Genomic DNA, 12,702 nt, shown 5'->3' with positions numbered 1-12,702 from the left:
CTTGGAATTTCATTGCTGGCCAGTAGTAGTGACAACTGATTAACTCTAGAGTTTGTGCTCTTTCTTGGTGACCAGAAGCAGGGGAATCATGGAAATGATAAGAGCTGCTGTTTAATCTCAGATTCATCTGGCACAACTATTCTTCCTTGATACAAAAGTAGACCCTTCTGAATTGTATAGTCCTTGAACTTTTGTGCAATGCTGTGGGGCATGGATTTAGGGTCCGATACAGCTAGCAAGATTGTGTCAAGACTAGGGTCTTCCTGAGTAGCTTCCTTGATTTGATCCAGCAAGGATGAGCCCATGTGTGCTGAAAATGCCTCAAAATAAGATTCTGGAATCATAACTTGTGGAGCTGGTTCTAAGTCCATGTGATCAGGTTGTCTTGACAGGGCATCAGGTTTCTGCAACTGTTTTCCAGGTGTATAAGCAATAACAAAGTTGTAGGACCCCAGCATGAGATGCCAGTGCGCATGACGCCTGTTGAAGGTTCTAGCTGATTTCCAGTACTCCAGATTCTTGTGGTCAGTAAACACAGTGATTGGCTGCTCAGTTCCTTCCAGGAAGATACTCCAGTGCTCAAATGCACAAATGATGGCAAGTAGCTCCTTGTCATGCATGTCATAGTTCAGCTCAGCAGGTGAAAAGCTGACTGACATGAATGCAGGATGTAGACAACCATCTTCCTTTCTCTGAGATAGTACAGCACCCATGGCTGCTCCAGAGGTGTCTGTTTCCAAGGTGTAAGGTTTAGATTCATCAGGGTGAGCTAGAACAGGCTCCTTGTAAATCTCAGCCTTGATGGCATCAAATGCTGCTTTCTGTTCTTCTAGCCAGATCCATGGTTGCTCCTTCTGAGTAAGGTTATTTGGAGGGCATGCTAAGCAAGAGAAGTTGGGGACAAAGCAACAGTAGAAGTTTGCAAAGCCTAGTAACAATTACACCTGTTTCACATTATGGGGTTCAGGCCAGTCCATGATTGCTTGCACCTTGTCTTTCTCCATGGAGATGCCATCAGGAGTAATCACAAGACCAATGTAGGTGACTTCTGTGACAAAGAAGTAGCATTTGGCAGGGTTGCAGAATAGATTATGCTTCAGCAAGCAAATAAGACTTCCTTGACATGTTCCACATGCTCTTCTCTTGAGTTTGAGAAGATCAAGATGTCATCCAAATACACAACCACAGAGATGTCAAGTAAATCACAGAATATGTTGTTCATGAAGCGCATAAACACAGCTGGGGCGTTGCTAAGGCCAAATTGCATGACTGTGGGAGCAAAGTGACCAAGGGCAGTGCAAAATGCAGCCTTCCATTCATCTCCTTCTTTGATTCTGATGTTGTGATATCCATTCCTCAAATCTAGCTTTGTGAAGATCCTAGCATGGCACAGCTTCTCAATTAGTTTGTCCTGTCTTGGTAGTGCATATCTGTCCTTGATTGTGATGGCATTCAACCAGCAATAATCCTGCACTAAGCAAAGCCTGCCATCAGCCCTTTTTACAAACATCACTGGATCTCCTACTGGTGAGGTGGTTAGCACAATCTTTCCAGCTGCAAGTTCTGAGTCCATGTGTTCTTTGAGTGCTTCACTTTCTGCAGGGCTCATAGAATAGATAGGGCCATAGGGAGGCTGTTTGTCCTCTTCCAGGTCAATAGCAATGTCATATGGGCAATGTTTTGGTAGTGTGGTAAAGAACTCTTCACTAAACACCTTGTGGAATTTCTGAAACTCAACAGGCAGGTTCTGTGGCTCAGCATTGATGCTGCCAGTTTGTACTTCTGTATCCAGGCAAAGTGGGACTTTCATTGTGGTCCAATCAATACCTGGGTTATCCAATTTGAGCCAGGGGGTTCCAAGGATAAGGTTTCTGTTTCCAAGGGGAAGAGCATAGAAGATGGCGGAACATTGCCTGTTTTGAGAGCTAAAGACTAACCAGGCCTTGAAGCGGATAGGGTTGCGGACTTGTTTGCCATTAATGCCAGTGACAGGTGTGGGGAGTCTAGTTCAATGAGTAGAATCTTGTGAGAACAGGCAAATTGTGGATCAATGAAGTTGGCAGAAGAACCAGAATCAATTACTGTTTGGGTGTCTGTGATTCCCTCTATGTCTATAGTGAGCAGTGGTGATTTATTGGTTTGCAGGGCAGCACAAAACAGGGGTTCTATCACTTGAAACATTCTCCAGTGCTTCTTCTTGCTTCCTGAACCTACTTGGAAACAAAATTACTTGAGCACCCTTGAGCAGGGCGTTGCAGTGAGCTGGTGCTGCTGTTGCTGTCTTTTCTTAGCTCCTTACGCGCTTCAAACAGCGTGTCATCAATTAGACAAGCAGTAGAGATAAACCTGTCCAGTGCAGTGATGTTCTTGTGCAGGGTGTACTCAATTAGCTTGCTTCTGACTTCTGCCTTGAGTCCCTGGCGGAAGGAGGCAATGGGGGCGGGGTGTAACCATTCTAGTTTGCTGGCTATGATTCTAAGCTCTGTGGCATAATCACTAGCTGATTTCAGCTGCTTGAGCTTGTGCAGGCGTTGTTCTGCAATTTGTGCTGCTGCTGGATTGCTTCAGTTGCGCAATAATGCTGTTTCAAATGTATTCCAGGATTCCAGGATTGGCTTGTCATCCCCATTCAGCAGCTTCTCTAATTAAATCTGTCCACACTTCTTGGGTTGTCCATCTTTCAGGCTCATGAGGACAAAAGAGATTGACTGTGATCAGAAGGGAAGGAAGCAGCATTGCTGAGGAAGTATGTGTTGCAATCTTGGATAAAGGATTTGGCTGCAGGACCCTTCTTTCCATTGTACTTCTCAGGAGCAGGGATTTTGATTTGACTTGGGCTGGGCCAGGAGTATGGGACGGTCCCCTGAAGGTGCTCTGAAGTGGGACAGATAAGACTCTGCCCATGATGGTAGCAATGTTGTGTAGCGTTCTTGCCTCCTTTTCTTCATTTGTTTCTCCTGGTTGCACTGATAGATTCTTTGCTTAGGGGATTACTTGTTGCTGCTTGAGATGTGCTTGGGGGATCTACAGGTGTTGGCCCAATGAATAGTTGCTCTGGGTTGGTGTCAAGGTGCTGCTGGGTGTGTGGGATTGTCCAGGAAGTGTTTGGGGTTGTTTCAGGTGGTTCTGGTGACTCCAGTTTGACCCTTTTTCCCTTTGGGTCAGGTTCATCCTTGATAGGGACTAAGAAGTTGTTGTTGGCTGAGCTGCCTGAGCCAGAAGGGGCCTTGAGGGTGTTGTCTATGACTGTGAAGACTCTTCTGGGCGTTGTGTGTGGATCTGTGCTGCTGGGGGCAGTCAGAAGGCGCTGGATTGCGTTTTCTACTGCTTGTGTCACATCCTGCAACATGGTTTGTTTCCAAGCGTCCAAATGGCTGATAAAATGCCTGTGTTCTTCTCCAGTAGTCCGTGGAGTGCTGGGGGTTGGGGCATGCTGCTGGCATTGTTGCCTATGAGATATCTGTGCAGGTGATGGAGTTTTGTAGCATCTTCTTGCTGCCAGAGGTGTTCTGGACAGAGTTTAACCCTTCTGCAACTTGTAGGTGCATTGGAAGGTCCTTCTGTGGCTGGAGTGATATGAAGGGATGTGTCATGAGCCTTACCTCCTGACATGATTATGTGTTGACTGTCACTTCCTTCCTTCCCCCAATGTATTTGTCTGGGGAACTCATTTGTATCCATCTCATCTGTTTGCATAGTTCCTATTTTCCCCGTTTATGTTCTTCCTCTTCCTTGTTCTCTTCTTGCACTTAGTCCGGACTTATTCCGCTCTAAGTGCTTTTATCTTGCTTATCCTGCTGCACACCAGCCTGGTTCAATGTGTAGAGCTTCTGAGCCATATGCTCCATCTTGCTTCCAAGTTGTGCGGCCCGGACACTGTCCCTTCTCCTTGTATTTACCCCCTTTCACTTTGTTATAAAAGAAGACTGTGAATTGCCTTGGAGATCCCAAGAACAATGCACCTTGTTGATTTCCCACTCTCCCATCTGTGTGAATTGTCTCAATATCTCACAGCAGCCATTTCACTCTTGGTTGTGACAAAAAGGGTCAAACTGGAGTCATCAGAACCACCTAAAACAACCCCAAACACTTCCTGGACAATCCCACACACCCAGGAACACCATGACCCCTACCCAGAGCAGTCCTTCATCAGGCCAACACCTGTAGATCTCCCAAGCACATCTCAAGCAGCAACAAGTAATCCCCTAAGCAAAGAATGTCTATCAGTGCAACCAGGAGAAACAAATGAAGAAAAGGAGGCAAGAACGCTACACAACATTGCTACCATCATGGGCAGAGTCTTATCTGTCCCACTTCAGAGCACCTTCAGGGGACCGTCCCATACTCCTGGCCCAGCCCAAGTCAAATCAAAATCCCTGCTCCTGAGAAGTACAATGGAAAGAAGGGTCCTGCAGCCAAATCCTTTATCCAAGATTGCAACACATACTTCCTCAGCATGCTGCTTCCTTCCCTTCTGATCACAGTCAAATCTCTTTTGTCCTCATGAGCCTGAAAATGGACAACCCAAGAAGTGTGGACAGATTTAATTAGAGAAGCTGCTGAATGGGGATGACAAGCCAATCCTGGAATCCTGGAATACATTTGAAACAGCATTATTGCGCAACTGAAGCAATCCAGCAGCAGCACAAATTGCAGAACAACGCCTGCACAAGCTCAAGCAGCTGAAATCAGCTAGTGATTATGCCACAGAGCTTAGAATCATAGCCAGCAAACTAGAATGGTTACACCCCCCCCATTGCCTCCTTCCGCCAGGGACTCAAGGCAGAAGTCAGAAGCAAGCTAATTGAGTACACCCTGCACAAGAACATCACTGCACTGGACAGGTTTATCTCTACTGCTTGTCTAATTGATGACACGCTGTTTGAAGCGCGTAAGGAGCTAAGAAAAGACAGCAACAGCAGCACCAGCTCACTGCAACGCCCTGCTCAAGGGTGCTCAAGTAATTTTGTTTCCAAGTAGGTTCAGGAAGCAAGAAGAAGCACTGGAGAATGTTTCAAGTGATAGAACCCCTGTTTTGTGCTGCCCTGCAAACCAAAATCACCACTGCTCACTATAGACATAGAGGGAATCACAGACACCCAAACAGTAATTGATTCTGGTTCTTCTGCCAACTTCATTGATCCACAATTTGCCTGTTCTCACAAGATTCTACTCATTGAACTAGACTCCCCACACCTGTCACTGGCATTAATGGCAAACAAGTCCGCAACCCTATCCGCTTCAAGGCCTGGTTAGTCTTTAGCTCTCAAAACAGGCAATGTTCCGCCATCTTCTATGCTCTTCCCCTTGGAAACAGAAACCTTATCCTTGGAACCCCCTGGCTCAAATTGGATAACCCAGGTATTGATTGGACCACAATGAAAGTCCCACTTTGCCTGGATACAGAAGTACAAACTGGCAGCATCAATGCTGAGCCACAGAACCTGCCTGTTGAGTTTCAGAAATTCCACAAGGTGTTTAGTGAAGAGTTCTTTACCACACTACCAAAACATTGCCCATATGACATTGCTATTGACCTGGAAGAGGACAAACAGCCTCCCTATGGCCCTATCTATTCTATGAGCCCTGCAGAAAGTGAAGCACTCAAAGAACACATGGACTCAGAACTTGCAGCTGGAAAGATTGTGCTAACCACCTCACCAGTAGGAGATCCAGTGATGTTTGTAAAAAGGGCTGATGGCAGGCTTTGCTTAGTGCAGGATTATTGCTGGTTGAATGCCATCACAATCAAGGACAGATATGCACTACCAAGACAGGACAAACTAATTGAGAAGCTGTGCCATGCTAGGATCTTCACAAAGCTAGATTTGAGGAATGGATATCACAACATCAGAATCAAAGAAGGAGATGAATGGAAGGCTGCATTTTGCACTGCCCTTGGTCACTTTGCTCCCACAGTCATGCAATTTGGCCTTAGCAACGCCCCAGCTGTGTTTATGCGCTTCATGAACAACATATTCTGTGATTTACTTGACATCTCTGTGGTTGTGTATTTGGATGACATCTTGATCTTCTCAAACTCAAGAGAAGAGCATGTGGAACATGTCAAGGAAGTCTTATCTTGCTTGCTGAAGCATAATCTATTCTGCAACCCTGCCAAATGCTACTTCTTTGTCACAGAAGTCACCTACATTGGTCTTGTGATTACTCCTGATGGCATCTCCATGGAGAAAGACAAGGTGCAAGCAATCATGGACTGGCCTGAACCCCATAATGTGAAACAGGTGTAATTGTTACTAGGCTTTGCAAACTTCTACTGTTGCTTTGTCCCCAACTTCTCTTGCTTAGCATGCCCTCCAAATAACCTTACTCAGAAGGAGCAACCATGGATCTGGCTAGAAGAACAGAAAGCAGCATTTGATGCCATCAAGGCTGAGATTTACAAGGAGCCTGTTCTAGCTCACCCTGATGAATCTAAACCTTACACCTTGGAAACAGACACCTCTGGAGCAGCCATGGGTGCTGTACTATCTCAGAGAAAGGAAGATGGTTGTCTACATCCTGTTGCATTCATGTCAGTCAGCTTTTCACCTGCTGAGCTGAACTATGACATGCATGACAAGGAGCTACTTGCCATCATTTGTGCATTTGAGCACTGGAGTATCTTCCTGGAAGGAACTGAGCAGCCAATCACTGTGTTTACTGACCACAAGAATCTGGAGTACTGGAAATCAGCTAGAACCTTCAACAGGCGTCATGCGCACTGGCATCTCATGCTGGGGTCCTACAACTTTGTTATTGCTTATACACCTGGAAAACAGTTGCAGAAACCTGATGCCCTGTCAAGACAACCTGATCACATGGACTTAGAACCAGCTCCACAAGTTATGATTCCAGAATCTTATTTTGAGGCATTTTCAGCACACATGGGCTCATCCTTGCTGGATCAAATCAAGGAAGCTACTCAGGAAGACCCTAGTCTTGACACAATCTTGCTAGCTGTATCAGACCCTAAATCCATGCCCCACAGCATTGCACAAAAGTTCAAGGACTATACAATTCAGAAGGGTCTACTTTTGTATCAAGGAAGAATAGTTGTGCCAGATGAATCTGAGATTAAACAGCAGCTCTTATCTCATTTCCATGATTCCCCTGCTTCTGGTCACCAAGAAAGAGCACAAACTCTAGAGTTAATCAGTTGTCACTACTACTGGCCAGCAATGAAATTCCAAGTCAATGGCTATGTGGAGTCCTGTGAAATCTGCCAAAGAAGCAAGGGCCATGTACACAACTATGCTCTCAACCTGCTTTCTGTCCCTGCAGGTCCCTGGGAAGACATCTCATATGATTTCATTGTCAAGTTCCCCAAGTGTAAGGGTTATGACAGCATCCTGGTGGTTGTAGATTGCTTCTCAAAGATGATGCACCTGATTCCCTGCAAAAAAACTGCTACTGCTGAGGATGTAGCTCAGATGTTCTTGGAGCATATTTGGAAGCTACATGGGACTCCCAAGCGCACTGTGTCAGACAGAGGCACTACATTCAACTCCAAGTTCCTCAAGGCACTCTACAAATCTCTGCAAATCACTCCTAGTTTTTCTACTGCTCATCACCCACTGTCAGAGCCAACAACTACCACAAGGTAAAGCCCAACAAGCCTTTGCCTAATATAGGACTTATCAGCTAGTAGGATCTAACAATGCTCAAGGGCAATGCCAGATAAGGGGTGGACAAGACCAATTTAAGTAAGAGTGCACTATGCTGTTAAGACAGCTGGGCAAGGGACCTTTGACAGGGACTGGTATGCTCAGGCAATACTCTTAAGTGTATGTCTTAGGGTAGGTAGGTGTGGATGGGGATAAGAGGTTGAGTTCTGAGGCTTAAGGCTCTCAGAACCCTCCTTATATATTCACAGAGAAGGGGAAGAGTAATTACATGTACAAACATCATAACAAAGATAAGGTCACATGACCAGAGATAAGAAACAAGATCACATGACTGAAGGTCATGTGATGAGATTACATAATAAGCGCTCAGCGCCTAAATAGCATAAAGATGCATATATCCATAAATCTTCATGAAAATAGCGCATATATTCACTATTTCTTTGACTTAGTGGATTTTAAGGTGGTCACGCCTCTAGGGCATGACACCCACAGTCTGATGGGCAGACTAAGATCAGGAACCAATGGCTAGAGGCTTACCTACGTCCCTTCATTAATCATAGACAGTCTGATTGGGTTGATTGGCTCCCACTGGCTGAATTTGCTCATAACAATGCCAGAAGCAAAGCAACAGGCAATTGCCTTTTGAGATTGTGTATGGCCGTTCTCCTGTCATTTCACCACTCCTGGAACCCACTGGATTGCCTATTGCTGATGACAGAGCCAAGCAACTGGCTGAGACTATTCAGGAAATACAGGCATCAATCAAATGGGCTCAGGAGTGCTACAAACAGGCAGACACAGGGAAACCACCTCCTGAGTTTCAACCAGGAGATAAAGTTTGGCTTCTGGCTTCCAATATCACTTTGCAGTGCCCCAACAAAAAGCTAGACCATAAGCAGTATGGCCTCTTCCCTGTCATAGAAAGAGTGGGCTCTCATGCCTATTGCCTGGCTCTCCCTGAGACCATGAAGATCCATGATGTGTTCCATGTTAGCTTATTGTCTGCTTTCAAACAAGACACAGAGTTTGATTGCACATTCACCCTCTGCCACCTGTAATCACAGCAGAAGTGTATGGAATGACTAATTTAGACATATGCACCCCTAATTGCCAATAGTGAATAGTGCGAACTGGAGTAATCATACTTACTCTATCCAAATATGGGCATGAATATTACTATATTTGGAAACTGGCGGCGCTACAAGACCTTTTATACTTTATTTCCTCATGGCGCTTGCATATATACACGTCTGATTATGCGAAGTAGTCATACTATTATTTCTATGATTTATAGCATTTTTTGTATCATACATTTATATGTAGGAACGGTACTTGTAGACCATAGAACAAGTGCAAGTAAGCATGCAAGCGCCGGCGCTTAGTCATTGCAAATAAGCGCCAAAGGTCGGCGGGGCGCGCCGACGCCGATATCTCGGCGGGAAATAGGCATATTACTATGCGGACAAATACCAATAGGTCGGAGGCTCTGGCATCTCAGTTCCTAAAAAGGAATCGTCTGATTCTGAGCTAAATTGATGGAGATACTAACCATTTAAGTTTCTAGCTTTTTCTATGAGATCCTACCTTGCCTCAAGGTTATTTTTAGCATTCACACTAATGTAATTTAGTCATGTATGCTCTAGAACATTCTGTAAATAGCCTTGAGTCTATCCCACTAGGACTTATTGGGACTAATTGGTCTTTATGTATCAAATAGCTCAGACTGTACCTCTCATGTAACTTCCTCTTTTGTACATCATGTATATAGTTATTTGTTCTCCCTCTGGGGTATATAAACCCCCTGAGGGAGACCCTTTGAATACAACCTTCTTTTCATCCCATTCTTACCCCTTGTGTGAACTTGAAGATCTATTAGATCTTCTTAACTTAGTTTAGAGTGTCTTATTTTGCTTTCTTAGCCTCTTAAGCTCACTGAACTTAACCTGTAAGGTATCTCGGCGCATATAGCCTCTAGCAAGGTCCCAACAGATACTGGGTAGCTAGGAAAGGCTCTAGGGCGACCCTGAACCTCTTGAGTAAGTCAGTTGGGAGAGTTTAAGGCCTTGAGAGCGGCATATACACCTTAACTGAGTGCGATCTCAGTCAAATAAATTACTAACAAATCCAGATAAATTGTAGTAGGTAACTAAGACTCAATACTAACTTTCATACTATAGGTATAAGCATAACCAACCACCTGCATCTGCAGTAATCGCTTGATTACTTGTTAAGTGTAGGGATCACCCTGATTACTAACCTAATATAGCTAGTCTATTGCCTTTTATATCCATAGATAACTGATCTATTAATCACTTTATATATTTTGTACTTAATTACATAGTCCCTAAAACCCTACTCTATAACATTGGTGACCACCGCAGGGCATTGCGTTGGTTACATCTTTAATTCTTACCTGTAGTCTCTTATTACTTGTACTTAGTCTTACTACTATAGTTGTACTAACACTGCATGTGGAAACCTCCAGAACACTCGCACAGATTGTCTAGATCTGAATTAGGGCTTTGGACAGCAAGGGAACATCGCTCTACAACGTCCAAACAGGTGCCGTCAACAAGCACTGCCTTGGATACCCTTCAGCCCACTGCTCAACACCCTCTTACCTCTCCTAATCACTCCATCGACCTCAGCAACAGTACTAATGCTGCCAGGTTGCCCGACTCAACAACTTTGTTGCCAAGAACCCATCAAGACGCTCGCAAACGTGGTCTGATGACCAAGTACTCCAAAGCTACCCCTTCCACTTCCTCATCAGCTCAGCCCTGGTCGACAACGCCCCCTAGACCAAAGCACCAATCGCGCTACTCATCAGACATGAATGACAATTGTATACACTTAGATGCTGCTCTTAGGATGTACTTAGATACAAATAATAATCATGCAAACAACACTGAGACTACGTCTAACTCAAGCCAACGCTCCCAACAGAGCTCTCAATGCCGGAGCATTAGTAACGAACGCTCCCAGCACGAGAACAACAGCCTCATGGTCTTGGATACGCACAACGTGGTAGTGGTTAACAAGGATATATTTTGTCGAGCACATGATGGTAGCATACATACCTCTAAGGAACGGTACAGAGAGCGCGACGCACCTTTCGACCCAAGCCATTGTTGCAAGGAAGCTGTCTCATCGTCTACATCAACTCATGAGGCCCGCACGGCTACGGCGCAGCATGAATGTGTTGAAAACTATATGGACAACCGTCACAAACGTTCATATCAACAATTAAGCTCTAAACAATCATTGCCAAAAGATATTTACTCACCGTCAACTGAGAGAACATTGCCGTGCATCCCACGCGACCCACCGTATACTGCAGGTGACCCATTGCACGCCCTAAGCAATCCGCCGTGCAGCCTGATCAACCACAACAGTGAGGATCCAGTTGATCCTTTGAATCATAGCATCAGCTATGATACAATGCGGGATAACTACCTGGTCAACAACACGGACAACGGCTGCAAAGCCTCAGGCAGTCAACTAAGCTTTGAACCTGATACAGAGTCTAAGTACTTACCCGCAACAGTAAGACAGCCAGAGGAATGGCACACTAAGACTAAGACTTGACAAGGTCAGGCAACGGTTAGCTCCCAATGCTTGCCAGACCAAGCTATATCATACAACCGCCGCTACAAATCAGTTGCAGAGAGTTTGGATTTAAGCAAGTACGCACCAACAGTTGCAGTACAGCTAGACAAATGGCTGGTACAGCCTAGAACATGGCAGCACAAGGAGACTACTAGCTCCTGACACTCAACAGAACAGGTTACACCACACGATAGCCATAGTTCATTGGCAACTAGCAGTCCAGAACTAAGGAAGTACTTACCGTATTTGCCTGATACCCCCGCGTACGCAATTACAGATAAGGAAATAGCAGACTATTTGTTTCAGCCTGCTAGTGCCGGACTTATCTCTGAGACCCAATTGGACCTGGAAATTAGCCGAGCCAGAAGAGCACTTCGGCGGTTGGCATGCAACTTATATAATCTACCCATGCCAACTCAGCAAGACAGTTACACTCCAAACCAATCATGTGAAACATGGGCCGTACATTTATTTGAGTTACTAGATATAGTTACTACATTCAGACCAACCTGCCTTATCACTAATAAGTTAATTCCTGCCCAAGACATACATTACTGGCCTGAATACGGCAAACTTCATATCGCCTATAATAGTCTAGTTGCTAAGATCATTCGGCAATCAAATGAATTTGACTTACTACTTCTAACACCAGAATGGCCGGCATCCAAATGCTTGTTTGACGCATGCGCATTTGAAGTAGCAGCTGTTAGCTTTAGGGATCAAATGGAACAATCAATCCAAAGGTTGCACAACATACTTACTAAGTCTATAAAAGTTCAAGACTTGCCTCATAAGTCATTGACTAATCATTTACCTGCAACGAATCATCCACAAGGTGATCCACGTAAGCATAACTCACAAATAAATTTGAATTCCCAACCGGACTGGTTACCTAACAAGGCTAAGAGTCAACATGAGTTATCACATGATAAGTTGCCAACTCAAACAACACTAATCAAATCGCCTACCATGTCATCTACATGCAATGATGATTACAGAGTGACCAAAGTGTTTCAGTCATCAGCTAAGCTTCAACTGCCCCATTCAGAACCAATGGGACATCTGAATTGGCATACAAGTCCTAGAGCAAGCATTGAGTACATGTATGCGTCAGCAGGAAGTACCATTAGCAACCTTGAAACGGTTAAGGGTACTCAGCCTAATCATATGACGATGAGCTCAAGCTCCTACTCATCACTCAACGATTCTCAGCCGTCCACCCCTCTTGACTTGGAAGTAGTATCCGTATCAACACCTACGTTTACTCTAGAGTGTGACAATAGCCCAGCATTGCCTGTCTGGAAGTCTGTCAACAAATTGCTACCCATTGTTGATAATGAGATACCAGTAGAAGCCGTAAAAGATATTGCATCTAATGAACAGCTAAGCAATCTATTAGTCAACAAGTTAGCTCAGCCTTTAGTTACAATCAAAAAACGCAATGGTATTACATCAAGAAGGAGAG

At 44.7% G+C, this 12,702-nt stretch overlaps 3 protein-coding genes across 3 annotated transcripts; 2 read left to right on the top strand and 1 right to left on the bottom strand.

The window, feature by feature from the left end:
* Positions 1 to 86: 86 nt before the first annotated feature.
* RhiXN_04916 (Retrotransposable element Tf2 protein) lies at positions 87 to 3,349 on the bottom strand (the record flags this gene model as incomplete). The annotated part of the gene is made up of 6 exons (XM_043324732.1): positions 87 to 854; positions 954 to 1,094; positions 1,124 to 2,003; positions 2,215 to 2,551; positions 2,710 to 2,874; positions 2,968 to 3,349. 6 exons carry the CDS (start codon positions 3,347 to 3,349, stop codon positions 87 to 89), a joined length of 2,673 nt encoding a protein of 890 aa, XP_043177151.1.
* Positions 3,350 to 3,956: 607 nt separating this feature from the next.
* On the top strand, positions 3,957 to 4,478 carry RhiXN_04915 (Retrotransposon-derived protein PEG10; the record flags this gene model as incomplete). Its single annotated transcript, XM_043324731.1, has 1 exon — positions 3,957 to 4,478. The coding sequence occupies one exon, from the start codon at positions 3,957 to 3,959 to the stop codon at positions 4,476 to 4,478; it is 522 nt and encodes a 173-aa protein (XP_043177150.1).
* A 733-nt stretch (positions 4,479 to 5,211) lies between these two features.
* On the top strand, positions 5,212 to 11,399 carry RhiXN_04914 (Retrotransposable element Tf2 protein; the record flags this gene model as incomplete). Its single annotated transcript, XM_043324730.1, has 7 exons — positions 5,212 to 5,251; positions 5,362 to 6,245; positions 6,336 to 7,603; positions 7,757 to 7,787; positions 8,246 to 8,617; positions 10,191 to 11,174; positions 11,226 to 11,399. The coding sequence occupies 7 exons, from the start codon at positions 5,212 to 5,214 to the stop codon at positions 11,397 to 11,399; spliced, it is 3,753 nt and encodes a 1,250-aa protein (XP_043177149.1).
* Between the last annotated feature and the right edge of the window lie 1,303 nt (positions 11,400 to 12,702).

This window comes from Rhizoctonia solani, chromosome 2, assembly GCF_016906535.1.
Source record: "Rhizoctonia solani chromosome 2, complete sequence".
Classification (NCBI taxonomy): domain Eukaryota; kingdom Fungi; phylum Basidiomycota; class Agaricomycetes; order Cantharellales; family Ceratobasidiaceae; genus Rhizoctonia; species Rhizoctonia solani.
This window is presented reverse-complemented; position numbering and strand designations above follow the sequence as displayed.